The following is a 19,418-nucleotide window of genomic DNA, read 5'->3' as shown; positions in this document are numbered from 1 at the left end:
GATGGTCAAAAGTATTTAAACAAATTAGAGATAATAATATGAAAAGTATTGTGAGCATTGCATTGTGGAAGGAAATTACTATATATGAAAAGTATTTCTAAATGAAACACTGATTAGGTTTGGTGAAAACGTTTGTTATGCAGGTGAGTGAGGACCCAAAAGCGGTTTAACAGAAACAGAGTCTTTTAATGTCCAAACACAGGGAAGACATATATCCTCTTCAGATGTATCGGTTGACAAAATAGACAACCCGCAGAGAGGGCGACAAATAAATCATAAAGTCCTCTGATCTTTACAGGAGAGTCCCCTTCTAGCAGCAGAGGAGAATAGCAGGGTTAGCGGCAACAGACTGCTGGTCTCTCCGGGTAGGCGCGGGTTGTAGAGGACAGAGGTACCTGATCACACGTAGCATCTGATGAAGAGGCAGATTACGACAGGACGGGACAAGGGTGAAGCAAACGAGAATCTGACAAAGACAGAAGCAGAAACAGAGAGAGAAATAGAGACCTAATCAGAGGGAAAAAAGGGAACAGGTGGGAGAGAGTAAACGAGGTAGTTAGAGGAGATGAGGAACAGCTGGGGGAAGGAAAGGGAGAGAAGGTAACCTAATACGACCAGCAGGGGGAAACGAAGTGAAGAGAAAGAACAGGAACAAGACATAACATGACAATACATGACAACGTTACTGTGTGATTTTGTGTGTTGTATTTAGTCATTTGAAAATGTGCTTCAAGTTTTGTTAAAACAGCATTTTTGATGATCTGTTTTAAGTTTTGTACTAAAAGTTGTGAAATGTTGCCACAGACGTGTGAAAATAGCACGAAAGCAATACAACATTTTTTAAAAGAAATGTTATTGTCACAACATGATGTGAGCTCCTTGCTCAGCAATCTACACACAATACCCCATAATGACAAAGTGAAACAAGTGTTTTAGACATTTTAGCAAATGTATTAAAAATAATAAACAGAAATACCTTAATTACATAAGTTTTCAGACCCTTTGCTATGAGACTCGAAATTGAACTCAGGTGCATCCTGTTTCCATTGATCATCAGTGAGATGTTTCTACAACTGGTTTAGAGTCCACCTGTGGTCAATTCAATTGATTGGACATGATTTGGAAAGGCTCACACCTGTCTATATTAGGTCCCACAGTTGACACTGCATGTCAGAGCCATGAGGTCGAAGGAATTGTCTATAGAGCAATGAGACAGGATTGTGTCGAGGCACAGATCTGGGGAAGGGTACCAAAAAATTTCTGCAGCATTGAAGGTCCCCAAGAACAGAGTGGCCTCCATCATTCTTAAAAGGAAGAAGTTTAGAACCACCAAGGCTCTTCCTATAGCTGGCCGCCCGGCCAAACTCAGCAACAGGGGGAGAAGGGCCTTGGTCAGGGAGGTGACCAAGAACCCGATGGTCACTCTGACAGAGCTCTAGAGTTCCTCTGTGGAGTTGGGAGAAACTTCCAGAATGCCCAGCGTCACGTCTGGAGGTAACATGGCACCATCCCTACGGTGAAGCATGGTGGTGGTAGCATCATACTAATGAGATGTTTTTCAGTGACAGAGACTGGGAGACTAGTCAGGATCGAGGAAAAGATGAATGGAACAAAGTACAGAGAGATCCTTGATGAAAACCTGCTCCAGAGTGCTCAGCACCTCAGACTGGGGCGATGGTTCACCTTTGAACAGGACAATGACCATAAGCACACAGCCAAGACAATGCAGGAGTGACTTCAGGAGAAGTCTCTGAATATCCTTGAGTGGCCCAGCCAGAGCCCGGACTTGAACCCGATCAAACATCTCTAGAGAGATCTGAAAATATCTGTGCAGCGACGCTTCCCATCCAGCCTGACAGAGTTTGACAAGATCTCCAGGATCTCCAAATACAGGTGCGTCAAGCTTGTAGCGTCATACCTATGAAGACTCAATGCTGTAATTGCTGCCAAAGGTGCTTCAACAAAGTACTGAGTAAAGGGTCTGAATACTTATGTAAACGTGATATTTCTGTTTTTATTTGTAATACATTTGCAAACATTTCTAAAAACATTTTATGGGGTTTTGTGTGTAGATTGCTGAGGATAAAAACAATTTAGAATACATTTTAGAAAATGGCTGTAACATAACAAAATATGGATAACGTCAAGGGGTCTGAAAAATTTCTGAAGGCGCTGTTTGTTATATACCGAAAAATAGATTTTTACCAATGGGAATGTGGTGCATGTCGCCCAATTATCAAATTTTTATAATCATTTGTGGCCTATCTTCCAGTAGAGAGTAACATGATTGTAGTGACTATTGGTCCCAAAGTGTCCTTAGACAAAGATGAAAGCTGAAATATATTATAGTGACTATGATTTTGGGGTTAATTTTAACCACTTAACCATTTGGTGAACCTATAGATTTTTAAGTGTTTTGTCTACTATATATGGATATTGAGAACTACATAAATAAAATGTGTGTTTGTACAATATAAACATCTAAATGACATGTATAATACATGATAACCGTACATAATGACTATTCATTATTGCTAATTGATTTCACATAGTGGTAACCACAGTTGGTCAACATATAAATCAAATCAAATCAAATCAAATTTATTTATATAGCCCTTCGTACATCAGCTGATATCTCAAAGTGCTGTACAGAAACCCAGCCTAAAACCCCAAACAGCAAACAATGCAGGTGTAAAAGCACGGTGGCTAGGAAAAACTCCCTAGAAAGGCCAAAACCTAGGAAGAAACCTAGAGAGGAACCAGGCTATGTGGGGTGGCCAGTCCTCTTCTGGCTGTGCCGGGTAGAGATTATAACAGAACATGACCAAGATGTTCAAATGTTCATAAATGACCAGCATGGTCGAATAATAATAAGGCAGAACAGTTGAAACTGGAGCAGCAGCACAGTCAGGTGGACTGGGGACAGCAAGGAGTCATCATGTCAGGTAGTCCTGGGGCACGGTCCTAGGGCTCAGGTCCTCAGAGAGAGAGAAAGAAAGAGAGAATTAGAGAGAGCATATGTGGGGTGGCCAGTCCTCTTCTGGCTGTGCCGGGTGGAGATTATAACAGAACGTGGCCAAGATGTTCAAATGTTCATAAATGACCAGCATGGTTGAATAATAGTAAGGCAGAACAGTTGAAACTGGAGCAGCAGCATGGCCAGGTGGACTGGGGACAGCAAGGAGTCATCATGTCAGGTAGTCCTGGGACATGGTCCTAGGGCCCAGGCCAGTTGAAACTGGAGCAGCAGCATGGCCAGGTGGACTGGGGACAGCAAGGAGTCATCATGTCAGGTAGTCCTGGGGCATGGTCCTAGGGCTCAGGTCCTCCGAGAGAGAGAAAGAAAGAGAGAAGGAGAGAATTAGAGAACGCACACTTAGATTCACACAGGACACCGAATAGGACAGGAGAAGTACTCCAGATATAACAAACTGACCCTAGCCCCCCGACACATAAACTAATGTGGGTGTGTGAAAAGGGTGTGTGTGAACACTAATTTATTTCAACATGGAGCAAGATAGACAGCAAGGGAGAGGAAGAAATCAAATAGCTCTTTGACAAGGGGCCTGTCAGAGAAGTGGGCATGGACCCTGTCAAAGAGGTCAAAGAGCTGGGCATGGAACTCCATTAAAGAGGTCAAAGAGGTCAAAGAAGTGGGCATGGACCCCGTCAAAGAGGTCAAAGAGCTGGGCATGGAACTCCATTAAAGAGGTCAAAGAGGTCAAAGAGGTGGGCATGTGACCCATCAAAGAGGTCTAAGAGGTCAAAAAGCTGGGCATGGGCCTTGTCAAATAGGTCAAAGAGCTGGGCATGGGCCCCGTCAAAGAGGTGGACATTAGAGAGAGAGAGAGCTGACGGCAGGGAACTGTTGTGTCTAATGAAGTCCATGCCATCTTTGTTGACCATATGGTAAACAGAGGCCTTACCATGCCAGAGGCTGTCAATCCAATCTAAAAGGATCAACTGTTTGTTAGATAACATGTCACGCCCTGACCATAGAGAGCCTTTTATTCTCTATGTTGGTTAGGTCAGGTTGTGACTAGAGTGGGTTATCTAGGTTATTATATGTCTATGTTGGCATGGTATTGTTCCCAATCTGAGGCAGCTGTTTATTGTTGTCTCTGATTGGGGATCATGTTTATGCAGCCTTTTCCTACTGTGTTTTGTGGGATCTTGTTTCTGTGTAGTTGCCTGTGATCACTGCTTGAGCTTCACGTATCGTTTATTCTTGTTTATTGTTTTTGTGAGTGTCATTTATTAATAAACATGTGGAACTCTACGTACGCTGCGCCTTGGTCTGATATTCATTATAACGATCCTGACAGAAGATCCCACCACAACAGGACCAAGCAGCGTGCCCAGGTGGAGAAAGTATCATGGACTTGGGAGGAGATTTAGGATGGGAAGGGATCCTGGACTTGGGAGGAAATCCTGGCAGGACAGGATCGCCTTCCTTGGTGGGAGACGCAAGAAGAGAAGGGAGGACAGCGACGACGCCGGGGTTCACAGCCAGGTAGAAAGCACAAAAGACAGCCCAAAATTTGTAGGGGGGAGCACACGGGGTGGTCCGCGGAGCAGAGGGGTGAACTGGAGCTAGTCAGGGAGTGGAAGGAGGAACTCGACCAAAGCTTCCGGAGAGAGGTGTTGGCTATTAGAGCGCTGCAGAGCGGGTTTGCTGAGGAGCGTGACACCAGTTCGGTGTCATATGCACCAGTTTCACGCATCTGGCCTCCAGTGCGCCTCCCCAGGCTGGTATGTCCTGTGCCTCCTCCTCGCACTCTCCCTCAAGTGCGTGTCACCAGTCCGGTGCCCCCTGTACCGGCCCCACGCATCAGGCCTCCAGTGCGTCTCCCCAGTCTGGTATGTCCTGTGCCTGCTCCTCGCGCTCGCCCTAAGGTACCACCAGTTCGGTACCACCAGAGCCGGCCCCACGCACCAGGCTTCCTGCGACAGTTCCCAATCCAGAGCTTCCGGTGACAGTTCCCAGTTCAGAGCTGACGGGGACAGTTCCCAGTCCAGAGTTTTCGGCGACAGTTCCCAGTCCAGAGCTGACGGCGACAGTTCCCAGTCCAGAACCTCCTGAGACGGTCCACAGTCCGGAACCTCCTGAGACGGTCCACAGTCCGGAACCTCCGGAGACAGTCCACAGTCCGGAACCTCCTGAGACGGTCCACTGTCCGGCACCTCCTGAGACGGTCCACAGTCCGGAACCTCCTGAGACGGTCCACTGTCCGGCACCTCCTGAGACGGTCCACAATCCGGAACCTCCTGAGACGGTCCACAGTCCGGAACCTCCTGAGACGGTCCACTGTCCGGAACCTCCTGAGACAGTCCACAGTCCGGAACCTCCTGAGACGGTCCACTGTTCGGAACCTCCTGAGATGGTCCACTGTCCGGAACCTCCTGAGACGGTCCACAATCCGGAATCTCTTGCGACGGTCCACAGTCCGGAACCTCCTGCGACGGTCCAAAGTCCAAAACCTCCAGCTCCAGGGCAGGAGCCTTCCTCTGCGCCGATGTCCAGTCCAGGGACGGCGTCCAGTCCCACTCCAATGCAGGAGTCTTCCTCTGCGCCGGTGCCCAGTCCAGGCACGTCGGTCAACTCAGCTCCCTGGCCGGAGCCGCCTTCGGCGCCTGTGTCCAGTCCGGGTGCGGCGTACAACCCAGCTCCATGGCTGGGGCCCTCCTCTACACCGATGCCCAGTCCGGGAACGGCGTTCTATCTGGCCCCATTTCCGCGAGCAGCGTGGGTACTTCTCTCCGCACCGGAGCAGAGCATGTTGATGTTTTATGTTAAAAACATCCTAAAGATTGATTCCATAAATTGTTTGACATGTTTCTAAAGGACTGTAAAGGAACTTTTAGAGTTTTTGTCTTGACGAAGTGCCTGTGCCTCATGAAGATGGATTACTGGGCTGAACACGCTAACAACAAGTGACTATTTGGACATAAATTATGGACTTTTTGGAACTTTATGGAACAAATCAGTCATTTATTGTCGAACTGGAATTCCTGGGAGTGCCTTCTCATGAAGATCATCAAAGGTAAGTGAGTATTTATGGTGTTATTTCTAACTTCTGTTGACTCCAAAATGGCGGATATTTCTCTGGCTGGATTGGGTGCCGTTCTCAGATGATGCTTTTTTCATAGTTTTTTTTACGGAAAAGGGGCTGAGCTGGACCCAAGGAAAGAAATAATAACTATCAAAAAACACCCCTAAGCTAGACTACCTGCTTTAAGAACAGCTAGCTAACTAACCAAAAATACAGTGGGTGGTCCGCCCAGTTCTAACTAGTGTTCTTAGACAAAGTATTCCTACGGGTAATGTATGCCCATGGGCAACTTGTCTTGGTACCCCCTTTTCCCACCATCAAACAAACACCATAACCAAAACAATACTCACAGGTGGGGACAAAGTGAAATGTAGTTGCAAAAACAAAAGACAGCTCAATCCAAAGAGAGAGAGAGAGATATAGAGAGTGAGATATTGAGCGAGAGACACAGAGATATTGAAACACAGAGAGATCGAGCGACACAGAGAGATTAAAACAGAGAGATCGAGCTCCAGAGGAAACAACTGAATGTGTTTTTAAACCAAGGGAGAGTGGATGTGATTGGGTAATGGAAACAGGAGGTGTGTCTTCTGATTGATGACCGCATGGTGACTGATTGGGGAATGATGATTGCCACCTGTGAGGGGAGAAGGACAGAAAATAAATACACACACAGGATACACTCACAGGATACCTATATCCGTAACACATACCAAGCGTTTTTGTAAGCACATCTCTCTCAGTAGACAAAATATTACAAAAGGCTAGCAGCCAAGTAGATTGGTCACGAAAGTCAGAAAAGCAATAAATTCAATTGCTTACCTTTGATGATCTTCGGATGTTTGCACTCATGAGACTCCCAGTTACACAATAAATGTTCCTTTTGTTCCATAAAGATGATTTTTATATCCAAAATACCTCCATTTGGTTGGCGCGTTATGTTCAGAAATCCACAGGCTCGAGCGGTCACGACATCACAGACGAAAATTCCAAATAGTATCCGTAATGTTCGTAGAAACATTTCAAACGTTCTTTTAGAATCAATCCTCGGGTGGTTTTTACAATATATAATCGATACTATATCAACCGGGAATGTAGCTTCTTCAATAGGAGAGAGAGAGAAAATGACTGCTTCAAGCTGTTGCGCATACAAAACACTGCTGGCACCCAGCCATACAATGACGCGATGTGATCTTTCTCGCTCATTTTTCAAAATAAAAGCCTGAAACTATGTCTAAAGACTGTTCACATCATGGGGAAGCCATAGGAAAAGGAATCTGGTTGATATCCCTTTAAATGGAGCGAAGGCAGACTATGGAACATGGAGCTTTCAAAATAAAGGCCACTTACTCGTTTGATTTTCCTCAGGTTTTCGCCTGCAATATCAGTTCTGTTATACCCACAGACAATATTTTGACCGTTTTGGAAACTTTAGAGTGTTTTCTATCCCAATCTGACAATTATATGCATATTCTAGATTCTGGGCCTTAGAAATAGGAAGTTTAATTTGGGTACGTTTTGGTTTTAACTTTGTATTTTCTTCAACCAGATCTATTGTGTTATATTCCCCTACATTAAATTCACATTTCCACAAACTTCAAAGTGTTTCCTTCCAAATGGTACCAATAATATGCATTTCCTTGTTTCAGGGCCTGAGCTACAGGCAGTTAGATTTGGGTATGTAATTTAGGCGAACATTTTTTTTAAAAGGGGGCTATCCCTAAGAAGTTTTTTAAAGTAGTCTATATACTGCCACTGAGGGGGGAATGTACACACAAACAGAAGCAGGAAGAGAGTTACAGACAGTGAAGTCTATTAACATTAGGAAGTAGAGTCATTCTGGCTGGTGCCTTGGTCCTTGACACACATTTGTGCTCAGGTACCATTTAACATAAGAGACAGACTCTAACTCTCACATGGCTCTTCATCTCCCCCTCCTCCTCCTACTCCTCATCTTCGACAGACTCTCAGCAGGTAAGGGTCACATTTCTATGAATTAAGGGCGAAGTCACCTGGGTCAGTTCACTTTAAACACTGTGTAATCAATCTCAATCATGAACAAGCTGTTTCAAGTGTTGGATTAATGTGATTTTTAAACGTTTCCTCTATAAAGATTCTATTACATTTTAACTCAAATTTAAATGTATTTTGTGTTGATGTGTCCACAGTGAGGACTGTGTCTGTGCAGACTGGAGGCTCCATCACCTTCCCATGTCGCTATGATCTGAATCACATCAACCATGTGAAATACTGGTGTCAAGGATTAGGTTGGGTAGTATGTTCTTATGTAGTACGTACTGACCATCCTAAAAGCAGTGGTAAGACCTCAATATCTGATGACATCAACAAGAGAATCTTCACCGTGACCATGACTGACCTGACGTTATGGGACTCTGATTATTACAGGTGTGTTGTGGAGATCAATGGAGGAACAGATATCATGATAACATGGTTCTACCTGTCTGTCACTCCAGGTAAGATCCCTTCACTGCTTGTATCTAGTAAAGTAGAATGAATCATTCCTAGACAGAGCTATACTGTACATGTAGTTAAAACAAGATTATATTTTGTGTCATGATGGAGTAACAGAACTAAGATTGTGAGGATAGTTACATTCTTCAAGAATCAATGACTATATATAATTATTATGAATTTAAAAGACCAAAAATGGATGTACCAATCACAGAATGCAGCTTGAAGGAATTTATAAGGAGGCTGTTGTAAAAGCACTTTTTTCTTCTCTGAATTCTTGTTTTTTACCTGTGTTCAGGTACTCCAGAACTCTATGTGGAACAACAGGAAGTGACTGGAGTAGAAGGAGGGAGTGTCACTGTCTGTTGTTACTATAGTAACTCTGGAGACATGAAGTGGTGCAGGATGGGTGGTGATTGTGTGAGTGGGTATTCTGGGACTTTACATGGAACATCAGTGACATTAAAGTGGACTAGTGATGCCAACAACAGAACAGGCTTAACAGTGACTATGAGTGGACTGAAGATGGAGAACACTGACTGGTATTGGTGTAGAGTTGGAGAACTAGAGATGCCTGTTCACATCACTGTCAGTCAACAAACTGCAACACAGAGAACCTCTAAGATGACCTCAAGTTAGTAGATCAATCACATACTTTATGATCAATATGATTCACTTTGTTTTATCCACTGGTATCATCTGGAACTAATTGTAATATGAACTATGAATGTGATGTTGCTATACAACCTGACTATCTGGTTTACCATTAACTTCATTGATGATATTGTTGTTTTACCTCACAGCAACCCAAGATCCAACCCCTCAACAACCCTCTGCCTCTCCAACTGCTGAGCCTGTTCAGACTGACAACACAAGTCAAGGAGATGAGGGGAACATGGAGGAAGTCCACCAGAGGTTATTATCACTCCTTCAGATGTTTTATCCCACATGTTGTTAGATAATATGAACTCAGAGAAACATTACAATTCCATCATACACTACAACAGTTAATGCAAACCAAACACCCTCCCTAAATGCATATAGAGACTGTTACCACTTCCTCCTGGGTAGAACATCTCTGTGGTTGCCTTGAGAGAAGTAGCAGCATTATTGTGTTATACTAACTCATGTGCAAGAACAAGTTGCAAACTTAATAAATAGTCATAATCTCAATAATAATCATATCTCTTCATTTGCATGGTCAACTTCCACACATGTGAACAGATAAATAATTGTTCCATGTATCACAACAAATGAACAATTTATAATGATCTCTTTTAATTGTATTTTTATTTCAAGTTCGTATATGTAATCCATCAGGTCCATAGATCTGAAAGTCCTACTCATCTCTCTGGGCATGTTGGTGGTGGTGACAGCTGGTATCCTAGTAACATGGAAGATGTGGAGAAGGCCTAGTAAGTAGTCATTTTATGTGAATATAAAAAGGAGAATAGTTTAGAAAATACTACATGTATTGATATTGTGACCAACAGTATATTTCTTGCCTGTGATTCATGTTGAATGACAGAAAACATTTGGAGGAATTGTCTTTTAGAAACCCATTCAGAGGTATTATTGTACTATAACAAACTCAGAAGTTACTGACATCTCCCTCTCCTTATTCCAGAGGACAATAAGGCCAAGGACCAGACAACTAACAACTCAGTGGTAGGATACACTTATTTAATTGTATTATTTTCAACCATCTGCTTTTCTGTTCTTGATCTGGGATCATCTACCATTTGACTCCAGCGTTACCTGTTCAGTTGACTATCAATGAGTTGACATAACAGGTCCCATATTCTAACTGAACCCAAGCTCTTACAGTGCTCAAAATGTTGAAAAACAATGTTAAAAAGACAGATAACAGGAAATTGTCAGTTCACTAAACATACATCTGAAATAGACATGTAAATAGACATGTCCTGTTCCTCTTTGCTATTTATTTCTTTGCAGTCTGCTGACTCTGAGCAGGACATTACATACAGCACAGTGACCAACACCAGAAAAATAGCACAGCAGGTACAAACTGAATAAAACTGGTCTTTTTCTGTGGAGAACTTGGACTAGAAACAATAACTCCATCTCTGCATTGAGCCGGGGTTCTCTCTCTCTCTCTCTCTCTCTCTCTCTCTCTCTCTATCCTTCTCTCTCTCTCTCTCCTTCTCTCTCTCCTCAATTTCTGCAGTGTGAGCTGTTGTTCTCTATCTCTCTCTCTCTCTCGATCTCTCTGTCCTCGATTTCTGCAGTGTGAGCTGGTGTTCTCTATCTCTCTCTCGATATCTCTCTCTCTATCTCTCTATCCTCAATTTCTGCAGTTTGAGCTAGTGTTCTCTCTCTCTCTCTCTCTCTCTCTGTCATCGGAATTTCATAATTCCTATATGTGTTCATTAATTAAATTCACTCAGTCTATTTTATAAGAATTGGTAAGATTCCTATTTGCATAAAATAGATAGAGACCAGTCTTATCAAAATTAGATAATAGTATTTATTCTCGGAGCTCGCTGCCATGGAACCACGAACAACAGTTTATATACAAAATTTGACGTCATAGGATATAAAATATCCTTCCTCCTATCGACCAAGGCAAAAAAGGTTCAAAGGTTTATTCCAACCCCCTAGCTCACTCACTCCAGACACAAACCATATCAAGATTAACTTCTGAAATCTCACCTTCGTCTATCACTATTCAGCAGACAGTTCCAGATAATGGAAAACCTAGGGAGATACTTGCTGCCTTATCTAAACATCCCAGAGCTAAGTTGAGTTGGTTCAACCATAGGTTAACGACCCTCTTTACTTACTTAAAAACCCACAATCCATTCCTCCCTAACCCAGCTGGAATGGTATTTATTATGTTTAATTACCCCCTGTTTCATGCTGCACAATCCCTTCCTTGAGAATTTTTTGGGGGAGGGGGGCATGGGAAACATATGTTTACATTGCCAAAGCAAGGGAAATAGATAGTAAACAAAGTTAAATAACAAAACAACATTTACAGTAAACATCACACTCACTAAAGTTCCAAAATACATTTCCAATGTCATATTACGTCTATACATTTTTTACAGTTAAGAACAACTTCTTATTTTCAATGACAGCCTAGGAGCAGTGGGTTAACTGCCTGTTCAAGAGCAGCACAACAAATGTGTATATTGTCAGCTGGGGATCTGAACTTGCAACCTTTCAGGTACTAGTCCAACACTCTAACCACTAGGCTATCCTGCCACCTATAGTGTTGTAATGATGTGCAAAGAGTTAAAGTACAAAAGGGAAAATAAATACACAAATATATGTTGTAAAGGTTTTTCTTGTGGCAACAGTTCACAAATCTTGCTGCTGTGATTACACACTGTGGTATTTTAACCACTAGATATGGGAGTTTATCAAAATTGGATTTGTTTTCGAATTCTTTGTTGGTCTGTGTAATCTGAGGGAAATATGTGTCTCTAATAATGGTCATACATTTGGCAGGAGGTTAGGAAGTGCAGCTCAGTTTACACCTCATTTTGTGGGCAGTGTGCACATAGCCTGTCTTCTCTTGAGAGCCATGTCTGCTTCAGGCAGCCTTTCTCAAAAGCAAGGCTATACATAGTGAAAGATTTCCATAATTTGCAGACTGTCACAGTGGTCAGGTATTCTGCCACTGTGTACTCTCTGTTTAGGGCCAAATAACATTCTAGTTTGCTCAGTATTTTGTCAATTCTTAACAATGTGTCAAGTAATTGTCACAATCATCGTATGAAGGAGACCAAGGCGCAGCGTGGTATGCGTACATTCTCTTTATTAAAAGACTGAACACCGAACAAACTAACAACCCGAACCGTGACGCTATACAATATCATTCTGACAGGCAACTACACACAGTTAAGATCCCACACCAGAAAGTGGGTAACAGGGCTGCCTAAATATGATCCATAATCAGAGACAACGATAAACAGCTGTCTGATTGGGATCCATATCAGGCCAACATAGAAATACAAAAACCCATAGACCTACAACAACCCATAGACATACAACAACCCTAGACATACAACAACCCCAGACATACAACACTAGAGTACCCACCCTAGTCACACCCTGACCTATTTATAGAACAGAGATATATAAGGTCAGTGCGTGACAGTAATAATTGTTTTGCTTTCTCAAGAATTGGTTGGGTCTAATTGTGTTGCTGTCCTGGGGCTCTGTGGGGTATGTATGTGTTTGTGAACAGAGCCCCAGGACCAGTTTGCTGAGGGGACTCTTCTTGAAGATAATTTATTTGTAGGTGATGGCTTTGTTACGGAAGGTTTGGGATTCGCTTCCTTTTGTGTGGTTGTAGAATTAACGTCTCTTTTCTTTATTTTGATAATTAGCGGGTATCTCTGCCCTGCATGCATTATTTGGTGTTTTACATTGTACACTGAGGATATTTTTGCAGAATTCTGCATGCAGAGTCTCTATTTGGTGTTGTCCCATATTGTGAATTCTTGTTGGTGAGCGGACCCCAGATCTTACAACCATCAAGGGCAATGGGTTCTATAACTGTTTCAAGTATATTTAGCCAGATCCTAATTGGTATGTCACATTTGATGTTCTTTGATCTCAGAGACAAGGTAATAAGATATTCACAGCTTTGTGGAAGTTACCTGTGGCGTTGATGTTTAGGCCAAGGTATGTCTAGTTTTTTGTGTGCTCTAGTGCAACGTTGTCTTGATGGAATTTGTATTTGTGGTCCTGGCAACTGAACCTTTTTTGGAAGACCATTATTTTTTGTCTTACTGAGATTTACTGTCAGGGTCCAGGTTTGACAGAATCTGTGCAGAAGATCTAGGTGCTGCTGTAGGCCCTCCTTGGTTGGGGACAGAAGCACCAGATCAAGAGGAAACAGTAGACATTTGACTTCAGGTTCTAGTAGGGTGAGGCCGGGTGCTGCAGACTGTTCCAGTGCCCTCGCCAATTGAATGATATATATGTTGAAAAGTACAGATACCAAAAAGAACTTCTTAATTAGTACTTTAACATATTTTTACTTGAGTACTTTACACCACTGGTCCTTGTTTCCAAATATTGGAGAATGTGCCAGAGCTGTGGATTATGTTATAGAGTTTAAGTATAGCCAATTGGAATTTGTGGTCTGTATATTTTATTATTTCATTTAGGATACCATCAGCCACACAGGCCTTTTTGGGTTGGAGGGCTTGTATTTTGTCCTCTAGTTCCTTCAATTGAATTGGAGAATCCAGTGGGTTCTGGAAGTCTTTAATAGTGGATTCTAAGATTTGTATTTGATCACGTATATGTTTTTGCTTTGTGTTCGTTGTTACAGAGCCAAATAGATTGGAGAAGTGGTTTATTGGTTAGATTCTATGGATTCTTTAATGACATTGAGCTGATGTCTGACATGCTGATCCTTTTTCCATAGTGTATGTCTGTACTGTTTTAGTGATTCACCATAGCGAAGGCGTAGGCTCAGGTTTTCTGGGTCTCTATGTTTTTGGTTGGATTGGTATCTCAATTTCTTTCTTAGGTTTATGCATTCTTCATCAAACCATTTGTCATTGTTGTTAATTTTCTTAGGTTGTCTGCTTGACATTTTTATATTTGATTTTGGATGCTGAAAGGTCAAATATACTGTTTAGGTTTTCTACTGCCAAGTTTACACCTTCAGTATTACAGTGAAACATTTTGTCCAGGAAATTTTCTAGAGGGATTGAATTTGTTGTTGACTAATTGTTTTTTGCTAGATTTCACACTACGTTCCTTCTTTCTATAGCATTTCATAATATTATTCCATTCCTTTGGCTTTGATGCCTCAGGGAGGCATATGGGGGCGGGAATGTGGTCATCTCCAGGAAGGTGTTTGTCCCCTTGTGTTCTGAGGGTGTCAGGTTCTTGTCGAGTTCTGACATTTAGGCCGCCACAGACTAGCACACATCCCTGAGACTGGAAATTGTTGATCTCCCCCTCTAGGATGGAGAAGCTGTCATCGTTAAACCACGGGGATTCTACTGGGGGATATAGGTAGCACACATGAGGATATTCTTCTCTGTTGAGATAATTTCATTATTAGTTTCTTGCTAGATGTTAAATGTTCCTGTTTTGACAAATGGAGTGGGTTAGGTCTGCTCTATACGAAATTAGCATACCCCTGAGTCTCTTCCCTGTTTGACACCTGGTAGTTTGGTGGATGTGGCTAACAGCTCTCTGTAGCTTAGAGGGCAACCAGTGGGTCCGTCTCCTTTATACCATGTTTCTTGTAGGATGACAATATCTATATTTCCAATTTCTTTGATGAAGTCTGGGTTCCTGCTCTTTAGGCCAAAGCCAGATAACCTCAGACCTTGTATATTCCAGGATGAGATAGTTAAAGATTTGTGTTCCATAGTGCCTAAGGTTGTTTTTGAGTGGTTTAGGCCCGGACCATCACAGTAGGTGTGTGCAGAGCATGTTGAGCATCTGATAGGTACAGTTGAAGTCGGAGGTTTACGTGCATCTTAGCCAAATACATTTAAACTCAGTTTTTCACAATTCTTGACAATGAATCCTAGTAAGAATTCCCTGTTTTAGGTTATACACCAATTTAGGTTATACACCAATTTATTTTAAGAAAGTGAAATGACATGATAATAGTAGAGAATGATTTATTTCAGCTTTTATGTCTTTCATCACATTCACAGTTGGTCAGAAGTTAACATACATTCAATTAGTATTTGGTAGCATTGCCTTTAAATTGTTTAACTTAGGTCAAGCGTTTCGGGTAGCCTTCCACAAGCTTCCCACAATAAGTTGGGTGAATTTTGGCCCGTTCCTCCTGACAGAGCTGGTGTAACTGAGTCAGGTTTGTAGGCCTACTTGCTCGCACACGCTTTTTCAGATCTGCCCAGAAATTTTCTATAGGCTTGAGGTCAGGGCTTTTTGATGGCCACTCCAATACCTTGACTTTGTTGTCCTTAAGCCATTTTGCCACAACTTTGGAAGTATGCTTGGGATCATTGTCCATTTGGAAGACCCATTTGCGACTAAGCTTTAACTTCCTGACTGATCTTGAGATGTTGCTTCAATATATCCACATAATGTTCCTTTCTCATGATGCCATCTATTGTGTGAAGTGCACCAGTCCCTCCTGCAGCAAATCACCCCCACAACATGATGCTGCCACCCCCGTGCTTCATGGTTGGGATGGTGTTCTTCGGCTTGCAAGCCTCCCCCTTTTTCCTCCAAACATAACGATGGTCACTATGGCCAAACAGTTATATTTTTGTTTCATCAGACCTGAGGACATTTCTCCAAAAAGTACGATCTTTGTCCCCATGTGCAGTTCCACACCCTAGTCTGTTTTTTTTTAATGGCGGTTTTGGAGCAGTGGCTTCCACCTTGCTGAGTGGCCTTTCAGGTTATGTCGATATAGGACTCGTTTTACTGTGGATATAGATACTATTGTACCTGTTTCCTCCAGCATATTCACAAGGTCCTTTGCTGTTGTTCTGGGATTGATTTGCACTATTCGCACCAAGAATGTTCATCTCTAGGAGACAGAACACGTCTCCTTCCTGAACGGTATGCGGGGTCCCATGGTGTTTATACTTCCGTACTATTGTTTGTACAGATGAACAGGCGTTTGGAAATTGCTCCCAAGGATGAACCAGACTTGTGGAGGTGAGGTCTGGCTGATTTCTTTTGATTTTCCCATGATGTCAAGTAAAGAGGCACTGAGTTTGAAGGTAGGCCTTGAAATACATCCACAGGGACACCTCCAATTGACTCAAATTATGTCAATTCGCCTATCAGAAGCTTCTAAATTCATGACATCATTTTCTGGAATTTTCCAAGCTGTTTAAAGGCACAGTCAACTTAGTGTATGTATTCTTCTGACCCATTGGAATTGTAAATATTGTGAATTATAAGTGAAATAATCTCTCTGTAAACAATTGTTGGAAAAATTACATGTGTCATGCACAAAGTAGATGTCCTAAATGACTTGCCAAAACTATACTCTGTTAACAAGACATTTGTGGAGAGGTAGAAAGATGATTTTTAATTACTCCAAGCTAAGTGTTTATTAACTTCCAACTTCAACTGTACCTCTTAGATTGCAGGATGGGGCTTGGGAGGGTGTTATAGTGGTGGTTGGGGCTGTTGCTCTGCTCACGGCCTGGGCTTATGTTCTGCTGTCATGTTGAGGTCCTTGCCACAGGGGTGGGGGGCATGGGGTGGGCAGAAGGGGCATATGTCTGAAATGGGGGTTACCTATAAAGGGTGTGACCACGTTTTGCTTGGGGGAGTCTTAGCTGGTTGGGTTGTGGCTGGTGATGCTGTGGTCTGGGTGTAGGTCATCTTGGCATGGCTTCTCTAAGTGCAGGTCTTTCAGGAGGGGGTCTTATAGGTCTGGGAGGGTTTCTCGCTAATCTGGGTGGGGAGTCTGTTGATCTGCTCCTCCTGTGTGAGTTGCTGGGGGTACGGTTCAGGGTGACGTCCTTCAGGGTCCTGGAGAAAGTTGGGATTGAAGCTTTGTAGAGGTGGACCTGGTCATAAACGCTGTTCAAGTCCAGGTTGGAATAGACGGTCAGGTAGACATTAGCTTTTGAGGCATTGTCTCGCAAAATGCTTACAATCAGCTGATGTTTGGTGGCAGGGTGAAAGTATTTTTGGCATCTCTGCAGTGTGGGGTGGGGATCTCTTTCTTTCTCTCTCTCTCTCTCTCTCTCTCTCTCTCTCCCTATGCCACTCGCTCTCTCTCTCCTCCATCTCTACAGTGTGAGCTGGGCTTCTCTCTTTCTCTTTCTCCTCCATCTCTGCGGTTTGAGCTGGGGTTCTCTCTCTCTCAATCTCTCTCTCTCTCTCTCTCTCTCTCTCTCTCTCTCTCTCTCTCTCTCTCTCTCTCTCTCTCTTCTCTTCCATCTCTGCGGAATGAGCTGGGATGTCTGTCTCTCTTTCTCTCCCTCTTTCTCTCTTTCTCCTCCATCTCTGTAGTGTGAGCTGGGGTTCTCTCTCTCCCCCCTTCTCTCTCTCTCTCACCTCCATCTCTGCAGTGTGAGCTGAGTATCTGAAGTTAGTGTACTCTCTCTTTTCCTGTGCGTGTATCCATATGTTTACCTTCTGTGTTGTCAATTTCTCAGAGCCCAAACCCAAGGAGCCACCATGACGTGATGTACAGCACTGTGATGCCTGATCAGTTCAGGACAGAAGAGAAGGTCAACATATGGCTACAAGCATCTCGGCTCTTAGACAACATTATTGCTGTTACTCATAAAGCGTCATAGCCTTGGCAAATGTGCATCTGTTTTTAGAAAACAATTGTATTTCCAGTCTAATTTTCTGTCTTGGAACAAGCAATAGGTAAATGTACACTATAACAGTATAACAACACGTTTTTGTTACTTGGGCGTCTCTCTACCAACAGGATCCATTTCCTGAAGCTGGTGATGTCACATACAGCACTGTCATCCTCCAGCACAAGACCCAACTAAAAGGACAGACCAAGGTAAAGCTGTTCTACTGATTATCCACAGCTAGTATTATGTTATCAGAAACAACAGTAGGTGAATGTTTCCTCAGTGTTAATATAGTCATGGTTACATCACCATTATAGCTGTAGGCCTAATATATCACCTTTATGTTACATATCACAATTATAACTGTCTACACTTTTAATTTCACATAGAAGTGTGTTTTATAGTGTATCTCCATCATGACAGAACTGTCCCTGTTCACCTCTCTACCTGTTCCTCCTCTGTAGTCAGCAGAACCAGATGATCATGTGGTCTACAGCTCACTAGCTCTACAGGTGACCACACAGGTCAGTGTTGGTGTCTCCTCTGTCGGTTTAGGGTGACGTTGGCCCTAGATGATGATCTTGGGTCACATAAAAAAAAAATCCCCACCAAAGGTTAAGGTTAGGATCGGAGGAGGGGAAGCTGATCCTAGATCTGTATCTAGTGGAAACTTCACAATGGAGATTGTGACTGAATGTTTCACTTCATCTCCAGCAGAGGGCAGCAGCAGCACAGTAGTGACTGACAGAGAGGACCTTCCTTTTACTGGAAGGACAGAACACTCCTCTCTCCTGTGTCACAACATCTATCTGCCTCCAATATGATTCTGTCATACCTCTTCACCCATCCCAGGAAGACACCTCTATTCTATAGTGTAATAAACTACTGAAGGCAGTCTGCTGTGTTTGTTCTGATTATCATCACATTTCTGTTATTAGTTATGTTCCACCACCTTTCCCCTTGTCTCTTATTTCTTACATCATGATCTTATTGATCTCATCTAGTTTAATGTCCTATGCCTGTAACTAATCATGATCAAATGTGTATTAAGATCTTAGTATAGACAGCTACTATGTATAATAACTACTGTACTGCAATAATATAATGTACTATATACAGTATATATATTAAACAATGGACATTGATGGTTCAATGCAATTGTTACATCTATTTATAGCAGCTGTTTGTAGGAATTACACAGAAGCATTTTATTTTTGTAAATCATGTTATATTTATTGGGGATCACTTTACTTATTTATTTTTAGGTATGGGGTAATTGTCTGCATCATTTCCAATCCCCCATATATTATTTTGTAAATATATACAGTGCTGTATATATATATATATATATATATATATATATATATATACAACAACACTTAGGCTTCTATATCCTGCTTTTACATACTATATACATTTTACTGACACAGTATATTTGACATTAGTTGTATTTTGTTTGTTTTTAGTCGTTCAGCTCCCCTCTACCCCTCCCCTCTACCCCTCCCCTTTACCCCTCCCCTCTACCCCTCCCATCTACCCCTCCCCTCTACCCCTCCCCTCTACCCCTCCCCTCAACTCCTCCCCTCTATCCCTCCCCTCTACCCCTCCCATCCATCCCTCCCATCTTCCCCTCCCA

General features: G+C 42.6%; 1 protein-coding gene across 5 annotated transcripts in view; it reads left to right on the top strand.

Annotated features, from left to right (window-relative positions):
* The window catches only part of LOC115125957 (polymeric immunoglobulin receptor-like), a 62,775-nt gene extending 43,840 nt beyond the window's left edge, over positions 1–18,935 (top strand). Inside the window, exons 1-11 of one of the 5 annotated variants that reach the window (XM_065023063.1) lie at positions 7,845–8,027; positions 8,222–8,527; positions 8,824–9,159; positions 9,329–9,440; positions 9,846–9,940; positions 10,153–10,193; positions 10,482–10,547; positions 17,627–17,701; positions 17,911–17,991; positions 18,247–18,306; positions 18,500–18,935. In XM_065023063.1, the coding sequence (XP_064879135.1) occupies positions 7,970–8,027; positions 8,222–8,527; positions 8,824–9,159; positions 9,329–9,440; positions 9,846–9,940; positions 10,153–10,193; positions 10,482–10,547; positions 17,627–17,701; positions 17,911–17,991; positions 18,247–18,306; positions 18,500–18,520 (1,251 nt within the window). In that variant the 5' untranslated portion in view covers positions 7,845–7,969 and the 3' untranslated portion in view covers positions 18,521–18,935. Of the gene's footprint in view, positions 8,028–8,221; positions 8,528–8,823; positions 9,160–9,328; positions 9,441–9,845; positions 9,941–10,152; positions 10,194–10,481; positions 10,548–17,626; positions 17,702–17,910; positions 17,992–18,246; positions 18,307–18,496 lie in introns of those variants that run through there. The other 4 variants (XM_065023062.1, XM_065023064.1, XM_065023066.1 and 1 more) reach the window with 4 other exon arrangements.
* Positions 18,936–19,418: the final 483 nt, after the last annotated feature.

The sequence above is a fragment of the Oncorhynchus nerka genome, linkage group LG10 (assembly GCF_034236695.1).
Source record: "Oncorhynchus nerka isolate Pitt River linkage group LG10, Oner_Uvic_2.0, whole genome shotgun sequence".
Classification (NCBI taxonomy): Eukaryota; Metazoa; Chordata; class Actinopteri; order Salmoniformes; family Salmonidae; genus Oncorhynchus; species Oncorhynchus nerka.
The sequence above is the reverse complement of the archived record's forward strand: the minus strand, read 5'-3'. Positions and strand labels throughout refer to the sequence as shown.